The sequence below is a fragment of the Takifugu rubripes genome, chromosome 2 (assembly GCF_901000725.2).
Source record: "Takifugu rubripes chromosome 2, fTakRub1.2, whole genome shotgun sequence".
In the NCBI taxonomy this organism is placed as follows: Eukaryota; Metazoa; Chordata; class Actinopteri; order Tetraodontiformes; family Tetraodontidae; genus Takifugu; species Takifugu rubripes.
Window position 1 is genome coordinate 8744969 of NC_042286.1, and position 26239 is coordinate 8771207.

A 26239-nucleotide genomic window follows, 5' to 3' on the forward strand; every position below is an offset into this window, starting at 1 on the left:
GGGGTGAGAGTGAGTGTGTGTGACACAAAACGCAGCTTTGAAGGTAAATATAGTAGATGGTGTTCCCATGTGCATGTGTGTGCACGCTGATTGTCCTGGTGTATCTGCAAATACATAGTTGCACAAAACCTCATTTCACAGAACCATAAACTGCCAAGGGTACAGAACTGTCAGCAATATTGTCTGCTTTTTCTTAACGACACAGTGCATCTTGGGAGTTGTGGTTTGTCTGAAGAGTTGTCGGTGTCGCTGCTCGCGACCGGCACCACTGGGACTGGTGTCCCTCACTGTACTGAGCCTCATTTATCTCTGTGGCAGACTCCTTCCTCAACAGAATTGGTCCTCTTGGACCTCTGAACTGCTGACACTCCCCACCCACCCACACACACACACACACACACGCACACACTTTTCCTACCTCATTTTTGCTTCAGCATGCAAAAATAAAAATTGACACTTGGTCTTCATTTGCATATCGATCAGCCTGGTCAAAATAAACTGGACCTCAGCACTTCACTGCATACATAATGTACAGTAAATAAGACCAGTAATAATACCAATTGTTCTGCCTAATAGCTCCTACAACCTGTGAAGGACATGTTGTATCTGAGCTTGGTGATTTTTGGCTCATGTCCCCCCCCCCCTCCCCCCCTTCAAAATACCCTGGATTGCTCCTCTCACTCCAAAAAGGTGGTCCATTCTTAGCCTGCAGGCTATAGTGTCAGGGTGAGGGGGTTGTCAGTTGCCCTGCAGATGGCTGGGTGCTGGACTGTCTGACAGATCGCTTACAGTCACAGAAGCCTGGACCAATGGCGTCATAAGGATTGATTGGCCCAAAGGGGCTGTCGGGGAGAGCACTTCCTGCGTGCGTTAATGGACGGTCCTGCGGAGGCACTGTGGCTTCTTGTGGCAGAGTGGTGGTTGTTACTCCCCCTCTTACTCAGCTCTCCCCCTACTCTTTTTCTTTCCCTCTTGAAGTTCACAAAGAAAAGAGCTAAAACATTTTGTTGCAACGTATTATAAAGCGGTATTTGACCTGTCGCGTAGTTTAGAAGATGGTCTTAGTAATCATACTTGCTTTAAGTTGATTTCTAATTAATAAATTATATTTATTTGTTGTTTGTTCAAATTACTAAATACCATAGTGAATTGTGATATATAACAATAAGGATGTGGTGTTACCCAAGTCTGCCAAGTTGTTCCAGTTCAGGTACCGGGGGTCCGTAGGTTTGAACCTGCAGTGGCTGGTACTTGTAGAGCACCTCCTCTAGCCTGGGTACAGCCTGGAGAGACACTGTCTGACGCTAAAGAGGAAGAAGGGGACAAAGAGAACGAGAGAAGCTCAATTAGCAAGACACAAAAAGGAAAAAAAATATTTGGAAAATGTTTCATTTGAATACAGCAGCTAACGTGTTCTCAACCAACTGGTTCAAAAAAGACAACTGTGCACTCTGCAAAGCTGGGACGATGACGGAGGGTGTATTATTAAAAGGTACTTCCAAAAACAAAATCTGATAGTTGTGATTATGCTTTCTCAGAGCAGGAGAGGAGATAACCCTACTAATAAAAGAAAAGTGTTCTCAGGTTCGAAAAAGGCTTGCTACAAATAACAAATGAAAATCTAACTTAAAATGTCCAGTTCTTAATCCTGCTGGACATTACTGTTGTTTTTGTTGGCCCAAGTCTGGATAATGGCAACACACACACTGGAGAACTCTTCAGTTTGGGGTTCCAGTATCAAAAATGGAATTTCCACTGTCAGAAAGTTACAACAATAAGACTCGAAGGATGACCCAGGGTTGGAAACAAGCTGCTTATTAAAGGGTCATCTCTAAACAAAGCATTTTAGAGAGCACCAAAGGAACCCAAAGACAAGACAGATAAAAGATAAGGGACAGAGAAAAGAGTAGTGGGGGAGTATAAACAACAGGAGTCAGAGGGAAGCCGATGAAATGGAACTAAATGAGTAACATGTGCCCGGTGGCTGCCCTCACAGGCTTCAGCCTGCGTGAGCACAGCCACGGGGAACTCAAGCCACCAAAATCTGAGCTGGAGGTTCATCACCTATTCCAAATACCACACAGTGGTTATCTGTCCCACCCATCAGGTAGACAAAACAAACAGATCAGTCATACGCAGGCACACGCAGGAACTGATTTTTCCCCTCATACAGATCAAAGTAATTCACCAATTCATCCCCATGTCTCGCTATCACCTGGGGGCAACCTTTAAATTCTTTACATTCACATTGCTAGACATTACCATATAAACCACAGAAAGAAAATCACTGCACACTTCTCTGTGGTCTTCCCTCAACCTTTGACCCCAAACTGCCAGTGATCTCCTATCGCCTCCCATCCATTCATTCAACTCAACACTGCGGCGCCCTACCACAAGTTAATGAAATCCAGACCGAACGAGCCGAACTCGGTCAGTCTGCCCCGCTTTTAAACTCGTCCAGCCTCTCCATCCATCTTGTTTCAGACTTTCATCAGTGTTTAAATCCCCTACTGTGTCAATCAAACTGATACTCAGGGAGAAAGGGTGAGGCAGAACTATAAACAGACACTGTAAACTTGGTGTTGTAGTTCAGAAATTGAGATTACAGCTAGAGCTCGAGAGCCGTGCCATCAAAGATCCTCTCTGGTCCTACACTACATAATTATGCTGTAACTTTAAACCATGAACTCATCACATCCCACGAAAAGCTGTGAATTATAGCATGTTAATGTTGTTTTCCAAATTCTGCGGTGAAAGAAAACAAGAAAATGGGAAAGAGAGGAGACCCCCAGCCGGGCCCGGCGGAGCAGAAACGGCTATGGGACTATGGGACGCTGAAAAAACACCACCGAAACAGCCAACGCAAACATCTGCTTTCAACATCACACGGATCCCAACCTAATATCTATGCAACATAATGTGAGTGCTCACGGTGCTTGCAAGCCTGTGCACTGGTACTAAGGACACATTATTAGCTCGTGACACTAAGTGAAACTCTTGAGGCCATCAGTCTTAATAAAACCATTTCAGGAAATCACTATAGCGCCAGACTATAGGGAGCAGTGCTCCTCCTCCCCTCTTGTGATCCTCTACTCCTACCTCTGTCCCAGACAGCGTCAGTGATCTAACATCCTTAATATACTGTCCAGTTACTTTACTGTCGACACTAACAATACCATCTGGGAAAACAACATCTGAAAGAGTAATACAGCAGACATTTGTATGACTTTTATGGAAAAGGGATCTTATAAAAGACATATCTTTGTTACCAAAATCTGTGATGTGGACATGGTATTTTTAAGAGTATTCCTACATTTTAATACGATGTCTCGAGCCAACTATCATTTTTAACAGCTTAAAACTGCCTTTTTTTCCAGGCAGGATCCATCCACCACATATAGTCAGGGAGGGCACCAATATACTGTAGAAATGAACCAACCTGGAATAAGGCAAAACCTGGTCGCTATGAGGCAACTGTGCTAACCACTGCCAGTTTTACATTATACACTTTTATTGCATTATCTACCAGTAATGTCTTTAAAAGACCGCTGCCATTTCTGTGCCCGTGTAAAACAGAGAGCTCTATCACAGCTGTCACTCCTGGTTTCAACAGCCACATTCAAGCACCTAATAATGTAACTAGAATACTTCCATGCAGAATATGCAAAAATAAATGTGTGAAAGGCAGAAAGAGTTCATCCTGAGCATTATTAATGCACTAGCATTACTATTTGTGCTTGGGGCAAACTCTCACAGGTTAGAGGGGTTAGACGGTTATACTTCAGTCATTTTAAATGGCACTGCTTTCAGTGCAGCAAATATTACAAGTCCCCTCAGCAAAAAAAAATAAATTATAGACTTGGCACGATGGAGACACAGCAAACACAGTTAAAGTTCCAAGTCTGAGTTCAAAAAACTTTTGGGTAAAAGAATTTTGAAAACAACATTAAACGGTAGATCCTGACAAGTCATAAGTCTGAAGATTTGAATACCGTAATCAATTTAAACAGCACATCTGTCATCTCTGCCAGTAAGCCATGTTTTTTTCAGTAATGATGAATCACTTCACCTCCGTAAAACCCATCTGCTGTTAATCAGAGTAATATTTTTATGGCTCACAGAACAGGCAGCAATTGGTTCTGAGGATGCAAAGGAGTCCTCATCATCCACTGTTAAGGTTTAATGCATTTTATACAGTCAGAGTGGGACAGACTGGGACGGGAGACAGCGAGATGGTGCAGACATAATGTTCCATAGGCTACAGTGCAGCTGTTTAAATTGCACCTCCCCCTGGCAGAAACATAAGGCTTTTAAAGAGAATTTGGGATTACATTCTGATTCCTTTAACTGATGTTAAACTCTGAACACACTTAAAAATAATTAAGGGATCTAAACAAAACCTTTGAATTCCCTGGTTTTCTTCCTTTTCAGAAAAGCAAAATGGAGAGGCTCGAAGCAGAAAATGCACCCCTATTGACTGTAGACCATTTACTGGAATATATTCCTAAAAGTATTCAAAGGGAGTGTTTATCCTAGATCAAAAATGCTGCACTAATGGAATATAATAGGTCACCATAACAAATGTCAGTGGAAAAATGCTACACATACTGCAAGTATACTGGCACGGTCCAAGCCCCCTATCTGTCCAGAGTTTGCAGCTCAGCGGGACATATTCAAGGTCACTTAGAGACTGTGCTCTCCATCAGCACATTCCCACCACAACCACAGACACACAAAAGTACATATATTCACTTGGTTAGTAGTGGTGTGTGGGTATGTGTGTGTGTGCGGGTGCGTGCGTGTGTGTGGGGTGACGTTTGAAAGTGTGCGTGGAGCCACAACCAGTTCATGTGAAAGTGAGGAGATAGTAGAGGCTTCACGACTAATATCTAAAATGATAATGAGAATGACAGAAATGCAGACTAATAACCCAGCCTAGTGGCAGCCCAACTTCAGCCCCAACTTCCACCTTCTGTCCTGGCACTACCAGAGCTTCTGTGTGGATAAAAAGCTTTGGGTTATCTACTGACGGCTGGGCAACAAGTAGCAAGTGTAAACGCTGCTGCCTAGATTGCACCTCCCCTCGCCTTACAGGTTTTAAATATAACTGCCTGACCAGTGGCAGCTGCTCCGGTGTAAAGCCCCTAAAGCTGGCAACCCCTTTTTTTCCTGTGGGCCTGTATGGCCTGCCCATGGGCAAGGGTTACTGCGGCCAACCAAAGCAGGGGTAGAAGCGGGAATGCCATCATGTGCTGGTGCCAATCAAGGATGACAATTCTCTTTAGACCCCTGAGCTGACCCCGTGTCTGAGGCCACAACACAGTAGATCCATAGTGAGAGCTGTACAAAGAGAGTTCAGGGATGAGAGGGATGAAAAGAAATGGGAGGACAAAAATCCAAACTACTTTAGTTAAAAAGATCAACATCTTGAGCATTTATTTAAAAAAAAAAATTGTCAGTGACTCACAATGAACTATAATTAGTTCTAAAAACACCTAGAACTCTTTTCTCCCCTATGAATGATAAATGGGTTATAAATATCAGTTATTTCTATGCCAAGAATCTAAATAAGGGAAATGAACCTAATACACTAGAAAAGAAAAGAGTGAATGGGGGTTGGGGGACAAACCTCACAGGCAAAACAGGTTAGGCCAGTCCGCCAGACTAAAAGGGAAGCAGAGTTTGGCCGACGTTTTCACGTACATCTGCACAGTAGAGGTCAATTTAGAGGACAACTTAAGTATGTAAATCAGACCAAAGCAAATAGCTTGACAGCACAAACACTTGTGCGAGTGTGTAGTTGATGATAAATATATAACACAGAAGTGTGGCCTGAACTGAAGCCAGAGAGACCCCAGAGTTATTCCAAGCTGCTACTCTTCTATGTTTAGAGATAAATAGTCCACCCTCCTCTATTTGTATGAGCTGTGCTTTGTTTACGTGTGGCTCTTGCTTTCATTAGGTGCCCACACCGTCTCTTCAGGTATGCCTGCTCCTAATGCTGCCTGTGAGAAACAGATTGGGGCCCTGCAGTGATGGAACCTTGGACCTTTCATTTAAGATGGTGCTGAAAGCTGCTCTGAGGTAGAGAGATTCCCCATCGGTCAAGCGCTTTTAGTAATGGGACACTGTAGCAGCTGTAGCACGACAATCCCCAAACTCACATGTACGTGGTTTAGCACGACATTTCATTTTCTAAAGAGGAATCAAACACAGTAAATATGCACTATTCATAATAATAGAATTTAATTTCAACGTAAATTACTTTTAAGCCCCTTGATGCTTTGTTGAGAACAGGTGCCAAGCCTGATGTCTCCTGTCATTAGGCTTGGCAATGAGGCCCCTTATGTGTCAGACAACAACAAGTTACCTGTTTAAACAGAGAATACTCGTCTCTCTGAGAGAGAGAGCGAGTCTCTTTTAATACCAACGGATGTCTTTTTTAGAAAAGCACTTTATTCTTCAAAGGATGTTTACTCAGGCTGGATAAGAGGAGTGCGCATTCACGTATGTGTGTATGCAGGAACCCGTCTGTGTGTGTGTGTGTATGTAGTAGAATGCCTACAAAGTGAGGGATTAGCGAGTGATCCAATACCATTCCTGAGGCATGACCGGGCCTATCCCACCTCAGATCAAACCTGGTGGGACTACTTTCCCTCGAGATCAGATAAAAACATTTGGAGTGTCCAACAAATACATATGCAGCTTAAAGAAAAGGGAACCAGGGCTGCCATCCCCTTTATGTATTTGTGGAAAATCACCAAGGTAAAGCGTACTACAAGAACAAGCGACATATGCACTTGCTTGTTTCCAGTATACAACCCAAGACAATGAGATTTGAAATGAGATCACTCTTAAAATAAAGGCTGCACTCATTGGGAAACTAGGTAGGAATTGGCATCTTCCGTTTTGGTGGATCACACGTCAGATGCATATATTATGCTTCCCATTACCCCTCTCCTTGGCACAAGGGTGAAGCAGCTGGCTTAAGTGCTGGCAGGGCAGGAGGGGGTCTTAAGGCCATGACCAGAGAACTTCCACATCAACAAAAACAGCCAAAAGGGGAAAGAAAGGTTAAAATACGACCATCTTTCATTGTCACAATCACTTAGTCCTCTATATCACACACTCTGCACACTCTGCTTCTTTGGAGTGGCATTTCCATTTATTTCACCCAAAGTGACATTGTCCTCTGGCTTTTGTGTGAAACACAGCAGGGGTGTGGACTGTAGAGAAAGTATGCATCACAACACAGAGGGTTCAGTTTGTTCTGAAATGTCAGCACTGTCATCGACGTATTATAATGTGGCCAAAGACAAATTAATACTTGCATGACTATTGTTAAGTAATCATATCTACCACATTTCTTGCCATTGCATAATTGACACAAATGGTTTGACGAACCTTTTAAGTTGTTACTTACTGTCCTTATGTGTAGTAACTACAGTCACCGACACTATATGTGACGTATACCCTGGAATGTGGTCCAAGATCTGGAAGTGTTTGTACATAAACAACTCCACATTTGTTCTAAAGAAAAGCTGAAAACCTGTTTGGAAAAAGAGACCACAATGCAGAAGATAAATGAATTCCAGCAATCTGCAGGAATTGACCACTCAGTGCTGAAACTCCTCCAACTCAAACAGAAGTATTTCTTATGGCCTTTGAGGTGAAGGGAAATCCAAACCCACACATTCCCCCGACTCGAGTCTCCGACTCCACAACACAGTCGATGCATAGTGAGAGCTCTGCTGCTCCACCAACAACAAGGGTTCAGGGACGAGAGAGATGAAGAGAAATGGGAGGAGAGAAGTGAAGGAAAACAGTCGTGCAATAATCCAAGAGCAACATAACCATGCTGTTTCTCTCTCCATCAGCAAGTTTAACTTCATGCTGAAGTGGGAGAATGTCAGAATACCACATCTTCCATTTGGATAATTTCAGTGCTTTTCCATTGACTTCTGTCTTTGCGATTGCATGTGAAAAATGAATCATTTTACAAGATCTAAATATTGCATTTGACCATAATTTAACCCGTGGCTTTCGGAGAGCTGTGTCGGCTTAATTTGGCAGAGATGGGAAAAGACAATGCTGCATTTTTTGGAATATCAAAATTTAGGTATACCTTTTGCCTAGGTGAGCACTAAGTGGATATCTCTCTCACGCACCACTGAACTGTGGGAAGACAGCCACGTCTCATGAGGGTTGTTGGGAAGGAGGAGGGCTGATGACACAGCTTATCTCATCGCGGTAAAATGAAAATAAACTACTGTAAACCTGAATGACAGCCAAGTGAAAAGTCTCTCCAGACAGGAAGAGCACAAAGCAGCAAGCTGGGAGCACAAAGACCCTGTGCCATCATGCTCTCTGTGTGGGTCCCACCATCCACCCGGGGGAGTGGGACGACACGACCAAAGCAACAGACACAAAATAATGTCCTCTTTTTGAGGGTCTAGACCTTACAACCATGTTATTTCCAGTGAGCAGTGGGCTCAGAGTTTGAATGGAACTATTTCCACACTGAGCCAATACACAATTAAATCTAATGGGAAATGGTTTACAAATACACAACATGACTTTTATTTGAATGAGCTCATTGTAAATATCATAGATATTCATGTTATTGGTGTCAACGTGCTCGCATATTGAATTGGAAAGGGCCACACAAGAGGCCACAATGTTAGTGTAGCCTGCAGTTAACTAAATCAAATAAAACAAGGAAGAATAAAACAAAATAAACATGGTTGTATTTTCCCAGCACTGTACCATCTCTTCCTCTTAGTGTTTTTAAGTATTGCACAATGCTTTGGCGTCTTCTGTGTCCTCAAACTTAAGGATTTCTTAGGCTAAAGGGACTTCCCGTGTGGTAACTGACTGCCCTACCAGGACCTGAAATGACATGCCTGCACAGATGCAAGCCCTACAACTACAAGGGTTTGTTTTCAGTCCAAAGAGCCTCTACAAAGAATCCTGCTTTATCCACTATTCTTTTGCGCAGAAATCCATTTTACTGTAATTTTAACCTTCAAAAGAACAACATAGAAACATTATTAAAAACAGTTCAAGTTGAAAACCTGTAACACTGACTTTGCACAGACACACTAATAGAAAATCAGACCGAATCAACGGAGTGTTTGATTTGCTTCGTGCTGCATGAACCGATGTGCTGTCACTCACCATGTGGATTCCAGTTGAGAAGATATTTGTAGGTTTGACCACCTGCTTCTGCTGCTCTATCTGGGTCTCCAGTTGGGCAGCACGAACCTTGTGTTGGGCAACCAAGACGGTGGCGGGAAGTTGAGACTGCTCCTGGATCAACAAATGGGATTTGAGGTTTTACGAGGCTGCTAATGGTGAGCGTGGGGCTTTCTGTTTCTTTCCACACTCATTAAAAAAAGATGAAAACCAAATTTTCTTCATTTCAGCAACGTTGAGTGCATTCAGCACCGTTCATGTATATATAATAATGATCACGGTGTACTTTTAGGGCTTTTTGCCACATGGCTGATGCAAGTCACACACACAAAAATCAAGGCACTGCAGGGGACAGTTTCAAGTGCGATGCAAAGCCTTAACCTTCATTAAATGCAAGGTCAGGTGTTTCAGTTTCTCCAATGGAGTTTTGCCAAGCACAGAGGTCTAAGAAAACAAGACTGGACACGCTGTACACTAGAGAGGTAGGACATTATCGATGGGTATGAGAGGAATGATAGGCCAGACTACATATCTCTTGCCATTTAGAAATATCATTAAACACATTTAACAGCTCCGAAGGCTAATGATAATGAAAGTGGAGTGATGGCAGAATATACATCATTTGTAAAACCTACAGTTATATTAGACTTCTTTTATTTTGATTAACTCATTTCCTCCATGATATACTTGCTAATGTGTAATAGTTAGCATCAGAGTGTGTGTGTGTGCGTGTGTGTGTGTGTGTGTGTGTGTGTGAGTGATGTATAACTTATTAAATCACTGTTGTATCAGTATAATCTATACATCTATATTGTTATTGTGACTGTTTCAGAGAACAGTGAACTTTCTGAACACAGGAGCATACAGATGTCAGACCTCAGGACTGATCCCAGAGGGGGGGTGGCTGATCTCATCTGCCTACAGTCAACAGGCCCCGTGCCTTAAACAAACAAACACGCAGCTTAGCCTGCTATCAGTGATGGTCCTTCAGCAACCCACTCTACAGGAACAATCACTTCCAAAGCCTGCAGCTCAATGCAATGGAGCCAAGAGGCTTTAGAATCACAGAATGAGAACAATGCAGCCCACAGCACAATGACTGGTAATAATCTCCTAATGATCTCACAGCCATGAACCCTCAGGCTCAGGGTGTGTGTGTGTGCACGTGTGGATGTGTTTTTGTATGATAGATATAGAAACTCCACCAAACTCCAGTGTTTCTCACCAGTTCATCCAAGAGTGCCTGCTTGTTCTTCCTCTTGGCCTGAAGTTGTCTCTGCTCCTCCTGCAGCACGTCCAGTCTCCGCTGCTCGTTGCTCTGCTGCTCCAGCAACAACAGCTCCTCCAGCTCCTCTTGTTCCCGTGTCTGTTACGTCAGGAAAGCAAAGAAGAAACGAGCAGTATTTAACACAGAACGACTGTTTTAATGACATAAACATTAAATTAGGATAAAAAAGTCAAACATACAAGTTTGGCCTTATTCCTTTGGATGGTATCCCGGTTCTCCCTCTGGTACTGCTCCATTCTTAGTTTGGTGTTCTCCACATCCAAGTTATTTGTCAGATTATACACTAAACACAAGGAAAAAAGAAAAAAATATTTGAAAGAACCACATAATGTAATGATGTGACCGTCTCATATATAAACCCAGAGAAGCAAAAGTTAGCTATTGCTGTTATATGGCCAATCTCATCACCTGCTCATGGATGAGCAACTGCCAAGCCCATGTGGACTGTCCAACAAGAGAAAATGCACAATAATATTAATGATTGTGGCAAGTGTGGCACTCTCTTTATGGGGATGAACTCTTGATACACCTTCGGGTCTGGAAAACTAAAAAATTCTCAAGCGGTGAAACAAAAAGTTCGCTCTACCTGGTTTATGCAGAGTAAACTATAACCTCTGACCTTCAAATGTATGTGCAGGTTGTTATTCATCCAAGTCAGAGAACATAAGTACTTCAGACAAAAATAATCAGACTTCTTTTAGGCGGTTGATGACATTTTACACCAGAAAGTTTTAATTGTAACCTCTTTATTTCCCAACAGATGGACTAGTGGTGAGACATCTTCAGGAACCAAAAAGAATTCCAAAAGCCTTTGACTCAATCAGCCAAGATTCAGGGCCCCTAACCTTTTCATGGCTACCATTAATCTTTTCCTGTGCAACCAGATTGAGGCCACAAAGCCTCCATTTCTGTTGCCTTACCTATGTCCTCCACTCGCTCAAGGTAGTCATTATATTCTCTGAGGCTGGAGAAGTCAACATCTCTCTTGTTGTATCTGTTGAGTCAGAACAGATGTGATGATATAAATGGAGAAACAGAAGCAAGAAAATATCCGAGACAACTGAGAGACATTAATAGCCTCCATTAAAATCAAGCATTTTATACTACCATGTCTGAATACTGCCTAATAGACACACATTAGATGTCAATTAAGGGGCTATTAAAGAACAGATTAGAGGGGAAGAGAGAGAGAGAGAAGGCAGGGAAGGACTGAGAAATAAAAACCTGGCAGGGAAAGAGCCTTCCCGTTTGCCCCCTCACCCCTGGGGGGGAGGCTTATTGTCTACAAAACAAACAATGTAATGAGGAAGACAAAGGTGGCTTAAGAAGAGGGAGGAGACATGAGATGACATATAAAAACACTCAAGGCCACACCCCACCACCCTTCTGACGCCTCACACTCACATTTTCAGCACCTTCTTGCGAATCTCCACCTCTTTATCCACAGCCGGGTCTTCGAAGAGCTGTACACGGAAATTGCTCTTCCTCAGGGGCGTGTCGCACTGCACGCAGTTACCTGAGCCGCGCACAAACAGCATCTCCACGCAGCTCTCACATCTGGATCAGGAGACAGAGAACCAGAACCATCAATTAAGTGCGATCTCACCTGAGGTGACCCTCGCAGGCGGTCTTCTTTGGAAGAGAATGAGGATATGTGCTAAAACTGTTTTACTTAGAGAAGAGCAAAGCTGTGATTTTATTTCCTGCGTCTGCAGGTTATCGTCAGGGCCAGCAGTTGATAATTGGGGATATGAACGGATCCTCTAAGTGCTCAAAGGAGCAGGGAGCCATGATTGGAAGGGCAAATGGCATGCCTCTAACTCTCAGGCAGGAGGAAATTAGCCCGACACCCCATCGGCAGAGTAGCTGCATTGGAAAACATTTGCTTCATTGTTATTTCAACAGACCTCAGCCTTTCCACAACGTTGCATTAAATGATAAAATCCAGATCAGTCGTTTTGCATAGCCTATCATTATATCAACACAGACCAAACATTAGAAAAACATTTTCTCTCTGCTACTTGAGCTTTTGGATGAGCTGTCATTCGAGTTCAACTTTTGCACTTTTCAAAGTAAAATTTCTTCATTCCTTCCACTAAATTAAAGGTTAATAATTTTTAATCCATATTCTCAACTCTTTGGACAAAGATGTGTCATGACCAAACAGGTACCGTCAAATACAACCAGTGCATTCTTCACATGATGTTGGCAAATGTATTGTAAAGTCAGGACAAAAACGGGAACATTGGCTTTATGCAGCATCACAAAATGAGCCTCCGGTGATGGTAGATTTACCTGAGGGCACAACCCAGGCTTAGCTATCAATCACACCTTCATGGAGGTTGGCGTTTACCCATCAGTCACATTCAAGTGAGGAACGAACACTGAGGACAATGGGAATGCTTCTAAATCTCCCCTGATGGGATGGAAGGCCAGGATAAACGTTTACTCAGCACGTTCGTTTAATTAAGGCTCAGCTGAGCTTTATTTCCACAAGAGTCCACCTTCCTGCTTGTGACCACCTTCGCAAAACAGACATCTGTTTCCCAAATGTCACTCCAAGATTTCATAAAATAACATCAGGGAAAACGCGTGTCTTTTCTCCATGTCTGCATGGTTGCGTTACGTTGTGTAGAAGTGTTGTGTTTAGGTAATTTATTTACAAAGTCGAGGAATCTGGATGCAGATGCTGATGGCTCTTCAAAAGCTTTCTTGGAGGATAGAGCCTATTAGAACAGTAACGACAGACCCATCATGTCAGAGAGGTTGTCCACTCAGCACATTTACAAAAAAACAGTTAAAAGGAGAAACTGCCGAGTCATGGATTTTGTCTGTTTATGTCTACCATCTCGGATATGGGTCAAACAAAGCCAACCAAGTATGGAACCAAGCTTTCCCAGCTAAGGGAGATCAGGTGTAGAGTGGTCGCTGTAGTCTTGTTACTCGAGTCGAGATACTGAATTTGATACGAAGTTGTGCTTGGCTTCGATGAAGCCACAAAATAAAAATGAAAACTCCAGTGTGGGCAGAAACATCTGTGTTGTCCCATCATTGCTCCAGAGCGTGAAGCTCTTCAAGTGCACCATGGAAGAGGCAGATGTTCACTATGGCCCCAGGCTACAGGAGATGTATAGGCCTGGCCATATGGAGGTAGACGGAGGGACTCAGCTTGTTTCCACAGGCCCACAAAGACCTTATTCATCAACACAGGACGAGGACTGGGGCGTAGTTTGCCCCCCTGCCCCATAAATGGACCACACAACAGAGTCCTCCAAAGGGGAAATCCTAAGTAGCAAAGTGGTGAATGTTTAAGAGGGAGGGAGGAGACTTTTAATGTCAATCTGCTAGGATTACAATGAAATATGCCGTCTTGGATTACATATCTGTTGCAATTTTACCGGGAAATGGCGAGATCCCTTGCCAAGGCTACGCTTTTACTTTTGTCATAATAAATGCACATTCAGGAGGAACAACAGATCCCCAACAGCTCGCCATCTCTGTGTCCCTGGGCTGTTGTCACTAACCCTGACTCCTCCCTCGCTCACCTGTCCTGCTCATAGCTCCAGGCTCATATCTTTCCCATCTGCAGCTGTCAGCAGGTCAAAGAAAGGGGTGGTGAGAGGGGGGTAAACAGGGACTGGGCCCAGCAAAGACTCCTCCACATCATAGACCCTCCCAACCCCCTTTGATTGCATTGCCTATATCTTCCGCAGTTTGTATGAGTAAGAAGAAAGACTGCTATATTTTTTTTTAAAACTAAAAAAACACTTGGCCACATTCTATTAAACCAATGAAGTTAAGCTGCTAACTGTGTTGATTTTGCATCAATTTAAAACCTGCCATCGTTGGGCTTTGCCTGCCTTGTGACCTGCAGCACCTTCAGCAGCGCAGTTAGAAATGCTAAGAGGCATAGGCTGATTGATGTGATAAAACAAATGTTAGATTTGGGTGTGCTTTGTTAAAAAGCAGAAAAGGCAGAGACTAAACTCTGTATACTTTACAGTCCAAATACAGGGCCACCAGGGGTGGAGCTGAGGTTGTAGTTTTTAACTATGCAGCAAAAGCAACAGCCTGTTATCGTCATTATTGCTACAACAATCAATGAACCAGTGGGCGCCTCCTTAAAAAATGTTGTTTTCAGCATTCTTAGCATGGTTTTTAAATGGAGTACTGACATAACCCACCCTAGAGGCTAGTGCTGATACAAGTGCATACTCATGTCAGTGTTTAACTTAAGAAAATTGAAATAAAGGATAGAAATAAGCGGAAAAATCAAAAATACCTCCAACTTTTTGATTTTGCACCAGAATTTGGAGGGGAAAACAGCAACTTATTGCTTTACATTGCAAAAAAGCAGGTTTGCAGATTTCCTTACAGCATGCTCCCCTATGTGCTGTTTTTCAAAACTTCTTAGCATCACTGGAGAAAATTAACATATTTTCACACTACAAAAAACTCTTCTTACATAATTAGCCTATGTTGACCTAGAAACCACAAACATGAGAAGCTGGAATCAAGGTTCTTTTTGTGGTGTTTCTCTCACTTTAACCTCAGCAGAAAGCCCAACACATGCCTAAGTTACTATTTTGCCTGTGCCCAGTGTCAAATGCCAAAGGACATGGGCCCCGTGCCATTGTTTAAGCATAATAAATAACACTCATCAAACGTCTCTGTTGACAGGGTACAAAATGTGCTGTCGAGGTGTTTAAATTTAGATGTAAGCTAGAGGTGGAGAAGCTCAAAACCGCATTGCATCACAAGGGTAAAAATTGAGGTCAGTCAAGAGGGGAATAGCCTTTAACCAAGCCTAAAGGAAGACGCTAACAAATAAACAAATCAACCAATATAGCAACTGCAGAGGGGCTGCAGGTTGTGATCCCCAGTAGCGTCAATTATTTAATGATAGTTAGTTAATAGTTAATTTATAGCAAAGATTTCTTTATTATTTGCCTTCAAAATGAGAGCATATTAATCTTCAACATAGGCACGACGCTCACGGCAAATACAAAATATGTTGCTGAAAGGTAAAAGACTTCTTTAAGCCAACGTGTTGTATCTGTAAACTCCAAAGTCTAATAAAGACTTTGAAGAGAGCAGCCTCTAAATGGTGCATTAATTCAGTCACATGGACTCTGAATAACAACACCAAGGTGACCTGAGCGAGGACATCTTTCCAAATTGCTTTATTGCAGAATCATTTTAAATTTATATGTGCAACCCTGCATCCAGACAGAGGTGGTGACTTACGAGTTTGCTGACCTGATGACAAAGCACGGCCACTTCCTGATGGTACGGTCAATAAACACAGGGTCAAAAAAGATGCTCTCCTAGGGCCACCACGGCTCAGTGGTGAGAACGGGATTTTAAAAATACTTGGCAAGGCTGAATGTTGAAAATCTGCACCGCAAACATGTTTATGTGAGTAAAGACAGTAGCAATAACTAAAACAAGTTCAGATCATTGTGGCCTCTCTCATTAGCCAGGACTGAACAGAAATTCAAAAGCAACAGTTTCTGAGAGTACATATTTAGTTTGGACCTGTGCTTTTAATCTAGAAATAGTCATTCTGCAGATATGATGAGATTCTTTACTTTATGCCGCCTTGTCAACCCGAAATGTTGCATGAAATTTATGCATGTTGCGGGTCTGATCTCTGTTCTAGCTATAATATTATCTGATCGATCAGTTTATCAAGGTTACACAGAGCCATCACAAGCTACAAAAGGTTTCCAACGCCAATTGTTAAGATACCAGTGAAGTTGTTGTAAAAAATAATAGAACTTAAATAGCCTAAACCACCTACTGTGGAGATACATCTACCGATATATGGTTATATGTGTCTGAAAGGAAAATATGGACCCGTTTTTTAAAAGTTGTTCAGTCTGTATTATGAAGCTATCAGATGATACTCACAGCGTGTGACCGCAAACATTCACCATCAGCTTCAACGATGGATTTCTATATTTGGTTGTCTTGCATCTCGGACACCCCTGGTCGTCCATTTGTACCTGTACGCAGCAGAAAACCCGAGAAAACGTCAACAACGGGCAACTTTCCTGCTACTTCCAGGCGGCAGATTGTGGCGTCACACAGAATACCGTCCGATAGGAAACGGCACTAATGAAGAACAGTTCCTTTATATTGCCTACGTCTACCGCGGTGCACTTACTCAGGACTTCATTAGAAGTCTCAGGAGATCTGATTTTTTTTAAAGGCTGAGTAGTGTATTTTCAGTCATCCATGCAAATGATTTGTCTAAAGGGGATGTGTAGAATGTTTGTTTTGATTATAGGCTTCACTGTCTTCCGTGCCTTGCAGATTAATTCCATTTATTCTATGATCTAATATAATCCTTATCTTAAACCAAAACTATAAGCAGGTTTTGTTCCACGGGGCTGCTGACATCATACAATTCCATGTTTGTCGAACATATAACAATTTGAAATTGCGCGTGGATGTGTTTTAAACGTCTGTGTGAAAGCAGAAATGCTATATAAACCTAACAAAAACGAAATCAGTGGAGGTTATTCTGCATTAAAGAGCAAAATTTTCAGTCGATTTCGTGTTGGATAAAATTCGATTGGACTTGGTAAACGCCTGTATGACTCCATGTCATTATTTAACTTAAATAATGACATGGAGTCATACCGTCTCCATGTCAGTTGAGAGTTTGATTTGTTTATTATGAACATATTAAACTGTCAATTAAGTTATCTGTAACAGACAGAAACAATTCGTTATAAGATTCCAAAAGAGACGTTTAAAATCCACAAAACTGCATTTTCATTTTGCAGATATAAATGTACTATGCAGCTTTTCATGGCCTCTCTAAATGTATGCGACAGGTTTAATGGGTTTTTAAAAGTCTGCGTTTGTTTTGACTTGACTTGCCTCATCCCTTACATCACTAGTCATTGGCACCCAAATTGATATTCGTCATCAACGAAAGATGCCGCAGATTTCTTTATTTCGGACACATTTCATCACATTAATGTAATTTATCATACTCAGTACCTAAAAAAGACCAAATGAACCGTAAAGTCAGGTGTATTGATTTAAGGACTTTTTGAAGGAAGCGAGAATTTTTTTTTACTTAGGTAAATTTAATTTAAAATCCATCTTTTTAATGACATAATTACTTAACATCAAAGTAAACAGATGTGTTTCCATGTAGTCAGTTTATAGATAACCATTCCCACGATCTCCAAAGTGCTCACCTTGTACAGGTGAGGAACGGGAATACACGGCAGGCGGATGACTGACAGTTGGAAACCAAACATTCAGGTCTGACTCCCACTCGCTCCTCCCATCTTGCCCCCTCGGCGGCCAATAGGGTGGCTCTCTCGCAGATAGACCCTGCGTGTCTCCTTCTAGCTCCAGTCCCCGCAGAGTAAAAGTCACGTTGGAAGGAAAAGGGGAGAGAGATATCCACTTACAGCTGCTGTCAGATATCCGATCGCGTTCGCATGGCGAGGAGGTAACCTGATCAAGCTGGGAGGAGTGACTTTACCAGGGAAGGTTCGAACAAAAAATGTCTTCTTCTTCTGCCGGAGAAGTCACAATAGCAAATGACATCAAGAGGGAAAATGTGAAGGAGGTGGATACGCGGGAGTGCATCAAGTTTGTGGCGCTGGACGCGGCGGAGTTGTCCATGGAGCGCACGACTCCCAACACTGACGCGGTGCGCACGGAGCTGTTGGTGAGCGCCGCTTCCTCTCTGGCTTTCTCCCCGGAGCAAGTGGCTTGTGTCTGCGAGGCGCTGCAACAGGGAGGCAATGTGGACCGGCTGGCCAGGTTCCTGTGGTCCCTTCCACAGAGTGACCTGCTGCGAGGCAACGAAAGCATCCTGAAAGCCCAAGCCCTGGTTGCTTTCCACCAGGCTCGATATCAGGAGATGTACAGTGTTTTGGAGAACCACAGTTTCAGCCCGTCAAACCACACCTTTCTTCAAGACCTGTGGTACAAAGCCCGGTACACTGAGGCGGAGAAGGCGCGGGGGAGATCTCTGGGTGCCGTGGACAAGTACCGGATCCGGAGGAAGTATCCTCTCCCCCGGACAATCTGGGACGGCGAGGAGACGGTGTATTGTTTCAAGGAAAGGTCGCGAAACGCGCTGAAGGATATGTATAATCAGAATAGGTACCCCTCGCCTGCCGAGAAAAGAAATCTCGCTAAGATTACAGGACTCTCCTTGACCCAGGTCAGCAACTGGTTCAAAAACAGGAGGCAGAGAGACAGAAACCCGTCTGAAGCACAATCCAAAAGGTGAGAACAAAAGGAAGAAGTCACTGAGCGCTCCAAGTACAAAAGTATCCTTAAAACCCCCGAAATATTCCCCCTGAATATATCGTGCGTAAAAGGGCTTGAAAATAGACACGGGCTGATTTTAACCAAGTATTGGAAAGATAATTTATTCCAGTGGGTCGCTTGCAGCGTGTAACCATTAACAAGCATGTCAATGCATGAAAATACTAAGTGCATAAGCACCTGGAGTGAACTTATTTCACTGTAAATCACCGGATACTGATATATAAGAGTCAATAAGCTACGCGTAAATGGGTTTGGAGCACGTTTTTAATGTTTTGAAATATGAAGCGGTTGACTTTGAGATCCGGTTTCAAGCGTGTTAGTGCTACGGGGCATGGAAACCATAGGAAAGGAAATATAGTAACTCCGGGATTTGAATGTAACGCACAAAAAGTTGATTACTTTGATACTACTATTAGAACTATGTATCGAAACGTCACTTTACTGTATTTTGGTGTGAGATGGCTCGAACAAACACCCCCGGTACATTACATTTTAATTATTATTCCTATTGTTTTCAGTTTGGGATTCAAGATAAGCCTCCATCATCTCCAGATTTTATTTCATAATCCTCCACACAGACAAGCATAAATGTCTCTTTCATGTCTCTCTCTGTGAACAAAGCTGACGCACACCTGGTGGAGGTCACCCCCCCTCCCCCTCCACTCCACTCCCTCTGTTTCTCACACCCGCGCGCGAACACACGAATTTTATTTTTTTCATGGTTTAAACTTTAGACTCAATACCTATTCTGGACACCAAATGTGAGCCTGAGCAATCAGCCATCTGTTTTAATTCAAATCTGTGTGTGTGTGTGTGTGTGTGTGTGTGTGTGTGTGTGTGTGTGTGTCTGCTACTGCAGCTGTCTGATTCAGTCATTAAAATCAAAAGAACAGGTTGAGTAAGATATTGGCCCTAAATAAGATGCATTAATAGCTAAAATACACACTTATGTTCTTACTAAGAATAAGCTTTAAAAAAATCTAACGTTGCATCCCAGTGGATGAAAGAGTTCAAATAAATACTCAGCCATTTGTTTTGTCACGCCACCAGTCCTGGAATTTTGTCACTCCAGAATTTATTGCGGCAAATGGTTTCATGGTTGTTGACTTTGGCTGGCTGTTGCCAGCGTCCATGAGGTAAAAGTTGGCTACACATTCACTAACAAGTGCTGCTCTTAGAAATCTGTGTAATTACATAGAAACAAACCTAGCTGCTCTCTTTTACTAATTACAGGCAGAATTGTATTGTTGTAGATGACTCTTAAATCCATGATACTGTCTTATCTGGGGCATTTTAAAGGCACAGGAATAAATGTGTATTTGTCTTTTCACTGCTGACTTCCTTTTTTTTTAAATTTCTCACAGCGAATCGGATGGAAACCACAGTACAGAAGATGAATCCAGTAAAGGCCAGGAGGAGTTGTCTCCGAGGCCCCTATCTAATTCCTCAGATGGGGTGATCACCCATGGGACCCTCCCCATTCAGACAGGGCCTCTGGAAAGTAGTGCAGTCATTCAACAGATTGGGGACATTAAGCTGCCGCCTGGTTCCAACAGTGGCGGCCTCTACAATGGAAGTCTACTAACCAGTAATGCCTCCCCTGCTGTATTTCACAATGGCGGCTCATCTTACCTGCACGCACCTGGAAACCTCCTCTTCAATGGGCTCAATCTGGGCATACAGCCCTTAGCCTTCAACCCTCTGAGGCCTTCCGGGGGGATGCTGCTAGGGGGCTCAGAAGTGGACATGCAGCTGCAGACAGGGCAGGAGAAGGGACTGGGCGGCTCTGCCGAGGACTCGGCCCTGCAGTACGCCTCCTACGCCGGATGCGTGAATGGAGCTGAAGTCAAAATGGAGGGTGTTCACACCATGGCGGCGCAGAATGGAGGCTCCTCTGTCCTCACGTTTAGCTCTTCCTCCGGTGCGCTTCAGCTGGGGGGGTACAGCCTGGTCCAGGCACCCAGTGGTGTCCCGGAGGGCGACGGTAGCTCGTTACTCAGCAGTGAAGTGGGTCTTCCTTCCCTGCAGCTCCCTTCAGCCTCATCTTCATCAACAATCACACAAGGTGGGTTTAAAAGAATCACCTGGGAGGTAATAACCAAAGGAAAAGGAGCATATAGAGTAAATGTAAAGAAATGTTACTTTTTTTATAATGTTAATCTATCCAATATTGTCCGTAATGGGGGAACGCAATTGATGACATTAAAATACATTTTTTGTTAATTTCTCCCTCAAAAGAATTTCAAAAATTCATGAAAAAACCCCAACTAATTATAGCCTAATAAAGGCATCAGTATCTGCAGAGACGCTGCCCTCTACACTGCCATATGCATGGAAACGTCAAGTCCATCAGTAGTTTTTTAACCATCGGCTTTGTAGCTTCAACAATAAGCAAACACAGGTTGGAAGGGTGGGACGGTAATAAGACCCAGTGATCAGGTGCCATATGGCAAGCACACATCCAAGAAGACTACCAATTTGGAGGAGCCGGGGAGCAGAATCACAAGTGATAAATCATTCTGCCTTTAAGCAGCTGATTTACTTTTTTAAAGGGTATCGCATTACTGTTACAGAGAACATTATTGGAGACCAATGAAAGAAAACATCGGGATCACTTTTTAATGCCAATGACTAGAAGAACTAAAAGTTTTCTTCTTTTCTCCCTGTTTGACAACTTTGCCCTTTTACGTTTTTCCAGCGCTCCTCTACGTGTCTGTTGTGGTTTGTCAAAAAGTCGCGCCTCATCCATCAATACATCTGATCTGCTTTTGTGTCGGCTCATCCGCGTTTGTGCGTTAGCCCAAGGGTTGATACTGCACACAACACAGAGCAGAAAAATCAGGGAAGGGCCACACACACACACACACACACACACACACACACACACACACACACACACACACACACACACACACACACACACACACAAATGAGGTGGTCCTTTGAAAACCCCAGAGATGAATAAAAGCAACTTCTGTAGTCACCATCACTCATCATCATTGCGCTCTTGATCTGCAGAGCAGGGAGGAGGGGAAATAAGTTTCAGACAATCAGAGGCCTTGAAACACAGAATACAACATTACTGCGCTTTCTTTGACATGAAGCAGAGCGTCTACAGCAGGAGGAATTATAAGGAAAAACAGAAAATTGCAGCTTGCTGTGGAGTCCAGGCCGAGCTTTACGCTCCTCCTCTGGGGCATCGCGGGGTCAGACTTGTGTGTGCGAGATGCACAGCAGCAGATTTGGCCCAAGGCCCATCTGACCTTCGCGATACTGAGGAACTGTTGGGGAAGATGCAGTTGGAAAGATTTATTCAGAGTAGAAGATGTGGCGTGTATTGATCTGCGTCTCTGCTTCCCCAGGAAACATGTCTCTGAACAACGCAGTGGTGAGTTCCTCCAATGAGGATTCATTCCAGCACCAGGACAAGCTGACCATGCCGTCTCTGCACCACAGCACAGTCCTCTACAACATGAGCAGCGCTGTCCAGCCATCCATCAAGAAGGAGCCTCTGGAGGGAGGTGTGTATTCCTCCTACCATCCAGGGCTCCACCTGGACTCCAGCGGTCACCTCAGATACTCCGCTCCCAACGCAGATGAGGTTCCCTCCAGCCAAGGTCCGACCACCACCACCGAAGTCAACGCATCCAGCTCATCCAGCTCTGAGCCCGAGGTCTACACCACCCTCACGATCAGCACACCCCTGATGACGCAGACGGACCCCAACAGCCACCACCTCCGTTCCACGGAGTATCTCGGGAGCCACGAGGTCCACGGCCCCGAGTCCTCCCACCTGATAGGGCCCGGCATGAACAACAGCTACATGAACCTTTCAGAGAACAAGGTGGGCGGCCCGGGTTCAGGAGGCATGAATGAGATGGTGCGGGTGATGTGTGAGGAGATGGATGCCGTGGAGGGAAAAGAACTAGCCAAACTACAGACAGTGCAGATGAAGGAGGACATGGCTGACATTTAACCTCAGTCCTCTTTCCTTACAGAGACTATCGGGGCCGCTCCAGAAATAGGGCTAATCTTGTTCATTTAGCGTGAGTGTGTGTGTGAGTTGAGTTTGTTGTTTGTTTTTACCATTCATTTCCATTAAATGTTAAATTATTTTGTTGTTCATTTGACTTTAAAATGCACTCTAGTCAGAGGAGCCCAGTGGGTGGGCGTTCATCATCGTATCATGAAAAAAAAGAGTCCTTGACAGGTTTCATCAGACAGAGCGTTGCAACTGTTACAAGCTCACAAAAGAAGTCACTGTATGCATCTGAGCTGAGTTCAAATTTGCATTTTTATAGACAACACCTGCTATTTCCTGTTGAGTGGATTTGATCCACCGAAGCAGGTGCTGGAATGGCCTGGAGTCATGTGACCAAGATGTTCCTCCAAACTAAATGTGTCATCTGGGTCAAACCAAAAAGGTCACTCGGTAGGGGGGAGAGTGACTTTGTGAAAATGATCAGTCAGACAGCGACCGCTTCACAACAGGAGGGCACACGCACGCGGAGATCATTAAACACTCAAAGCTGCTGATTTTGGAAGACGCGGCCTTCGATAATCACCTCGAGTTCCCCGAACGCCTCTGAAATCACTGCAAAAAAGAAAGAAAGAAATCTGCTTTTGTGCTTTAGATCACTCCAAAATGAGCGGAGAGTGTTCAATAGTGGACTGGGGTTCTGGGAAATGTGCCTTTCTTTTACCTAACACACACAGTGGCGTCTGTCTGTTTGGGCATTTGCACTATCACAGGGACGTCACCGCGGACTCCTCTCAAGCTGCCTTTATACCGGAGCATTTGTCGTGTGGGAAAGACCTAAACAAATGCACGCTATTTCAGCTGCGGCTCATATTTCAGGCTTCAATCTGTGACGCAGTGATATCACTGATGGCCGTGTTTGCGCATCATATGTTATTTATAAAGCTGCAACTGGTACTATATTAACTAGATGTGATGATGCTACACTATATACTGTTTCATTTTGACGTGTCTGTCCAAATGCCCGTAATCGTGACTTTATATTTTACTATAAAGGGATTGGAATAACTTCTGTTTGCATGACATCGATATGGTTTGGACACTAGTGCCTTTTACTTTTGTGTGTGCGTGCGTGTGTGTGTGTGCGTGCATGTGTGTGTGTGTGCGCGCGCAACACTAAAGGCAGGAACACTGCAGCTGAAGAGATTTACTGGCACATTTGTTGGGTGTCAGCTGAAGGAAAAGACAAGAGAATGTGGAGCCCATTTGTCAAGTGTGTCCGCTGCATTTCGCAACACAGTGAGCCTAATTCCTGGCTGTCGCATATTAGTGTAATAGCACATTTCAGCCTCACATCCAACTCCAAACGTGCACGACTGTCAGTGCATCACAGGTCCTCTCGCGAGTAGATTACCCTAGTAATAGCTCTTTTTTAGGATTTGTGGCATAATCCCGTCAATTTGAATGGACACTTTAGAGAAAGTATTGCTTTAATCACATACCAAAAATGGGCAAATATCTCAAAGATTTTCTTTTTTTAATCTTAGTTTGGATTATATGTTTGGTATCTGAAATTATTTGAATGTATTTTTCTAAATCTCCATACTGCAATAAAAGTTTATATTTATAAAAATGGAAACCATATTTTCCTTACTTCCAGGACTTTACCTTGGCGGGTCGGTGTAATGACGGTTCTGTTATGTATTTGCGTATTGAAGTTTACAAAGATTTAAGAGTCCGGTGTGACCGGTGGATGGGAGGGAGTGGCATGCAGGCAATTCCAGCGCAGCTTTCTGCAAACCTGCAGTGATCGTTTGCACATGCCTGGCAACCTGGAGTTCATTAGCCCTCCTTTTCTCTTCTCAGTCCTTGTAATTCAAATAAACAGCAATGAGATTTCCAGAGGTAAACCCCCCCTTTTGGTGGGGGGTCTGCAGCTCCCCGTAGCTAAGTCCAATCCGATGGCCTTTTCCCTGAACGAAGGCCAAACATCCCCCTGAAACTCGCCTGATTTCAACATATGGAAGAATGAATCTGAGGCGCTGTCACTCACAGACATCCAGCCTGAACACCGCTTCTGGCTTGGGGGGACTTTTCCCTGAATTTGTGAATTTTCGTCCCATATCTCGTCTCTGTGAGCCAGCAAGGGACAACAAATTAGAAATTTCACAGTATGAGATTTTTATTTGTGGCGAATAATAAGGGTTGTTCTTGTATCACAGCTGCAGGAGCTCTATGGTGACCTAAATAAACAGAGGCTGTTTGTCTGTGCTCACTGTGGAAGCACATAGAGAAAAGGGGGGGGGGGGGGGGGGGAGTAGCGGGAAAGGAAGGGAGAAGCAAGCTACTGGGATAAAGTTACCTGTGCATAGGTGACCTCGTCGCCATGGGCAGTGGATTAGCTGATTGTTGGGTATCGGGTAACTCCTCCTGTAATATTGAAGAGGGTGAAAACAGCTTTGTTAGAGCCCAGAACAATATACCATTTGCAGCAGAAGCCCATGGTTGGCCGGTCTCACGGGGAGGGGGGCCAGAGAAAACTCTAAATTCCACCTTGGTGTCGTGACTATAAATCAGACAGGAAGGAGGGATTGTTTGCCAACACAGGACAGCACATTAGGTTTTAGTATAACTGATCATAAGTTCCAACGTGCTCTACAAAACATGCGTTGGCGCGCAGTAAAAAGGGAGAAGTCTCCCAGAACTCTGGCCTTATTAAAAACACTGACCTCTGATCTTTCTTATGGTTTCAAAGCTGACATTTAATGCGGCGCAGCAGACTGCAAGCCATATGTAACATGACCTGGGGAGCAGGGTACTCCAGTGCTCTGCGTCCCACTAATGAGAGGTCAGAGGTCAGCGGGTACCAGCCCGGCTCACGCAGACCCACCACTGCCGCGGCGCACAGCTCCACTGGCTCTAAGCGCATAGAAATAAAAGGCTGTCGACACTTGTAGATTTGTCTCTGACCAACGTTTAACATGACGCCGATGCCGTTCATGAGGTAAGCGTACTTGTCTTTGTGGTCTGGTTTGTCCGGGGGGCTGCAAGGACAGAAAAGTCATCAGACCACACACACACACACACACACACACACACACACACACACACATTTCTTACCAAATTGCACTGACCGCTCTTCATTTACTCAAAGCATGTCCAAACTCATCTTCTCAGCCCTCACTTCATAGCATTATCATGGCGCCCCCTCCCTGCCAGGAAGGAACACATGGTCTGTTAAAAAGGTTCCTTCTGTCTGTGTGTCCGCCCGCTTTACTGGCCTGCTTCAAAAACAATAAAACAATTTTGAAAAAGAACACCCCTTCGCAACTTTTCATGGCTGCGGGGTGTTTGCCGGGCGGCCCACTGTAAACGCTGAGGCCATAATTGCATATTTGTGGAGGTGGTCCTCTGAGGAAATGCGTAATGATTTTGATGGGGTGGGGGGCTCTAACCTCGGTGCACTT

General features: G+C 43.9%; 2 protein-coding genes and 1 long non-coding RNA gene across 3 annotated transcripts in view; 2 read left to right on the plus strand and 1 right to left on the minus strand.

Annotated features, from left to right (window-relative positions):
• mnat1 (MNAT1 component of CDK activating kinase) overlaps positions 1-16594 on the minus strand; it is a 25867-nt gene extending 9273 nt beyond the window's left edge. Inside the window, exons 1-7 of the mRNA XM_029830829.1 lie at positions 16397-16594; positions 11888-12040; positions 11404-11477; positions 10663-10766; positions 10421-10561; positions 9178-9309; positions 1183-1304 (exon numbers count right to left, since the gene is read on the minus strand). Of these exons, the coding sequence (XP_029686689.1) occupies positions 1183-1304; positions 9178-9309; positions 10421-10561; positions 10663-10766; positions 11404-11477; positions 11888-12040; positions 16397-16485 (815 nt within the window). The 5' untranslated portion in view covers positions 16486-16594. The remainder of the gene's footprint in view (positions 1-1182; positions 1305-9177; positions 9310-10420; positions 10562-10662; positions 10767-11403; positions 11478-11887; positions 12041-16396) is intronic.
• On the plus strand, positions 9253-10124 carry LOC115247895 (uncharacterized). Its single transcript, XR_003886957.1, has 3 exons — positions 9253-9353; positions 9488-9677; positions 10028-10124. It is a non-coding gene; the product is annotated as an uncharacterized lncRNA (long non-coding RNA).
• Positions 16595-17538: 944 nt separating the features above from the next.
• On the plus strand, positions 17539-24413 carry six4a (SIX homeobox 4a). The gene is made up of 3 exons (XM_003962671.3): positions 17539-18748; positions 20158-20858; positions 22156-24413. The coding sequence occupies exons 1-3, from the start codon at positions 18015-18017 to the stop codon at positions 22767-22769; spliced, it is 2049 nt and encodes a 682-aa protein (XP_003962720.1). The 5' UTR covers positions 17539-18014; the 3' UTR covers positions 22770-24413.
• The last annotated feature ends 1826 nt before the right edge of the window (positions 24414-26239 follow it).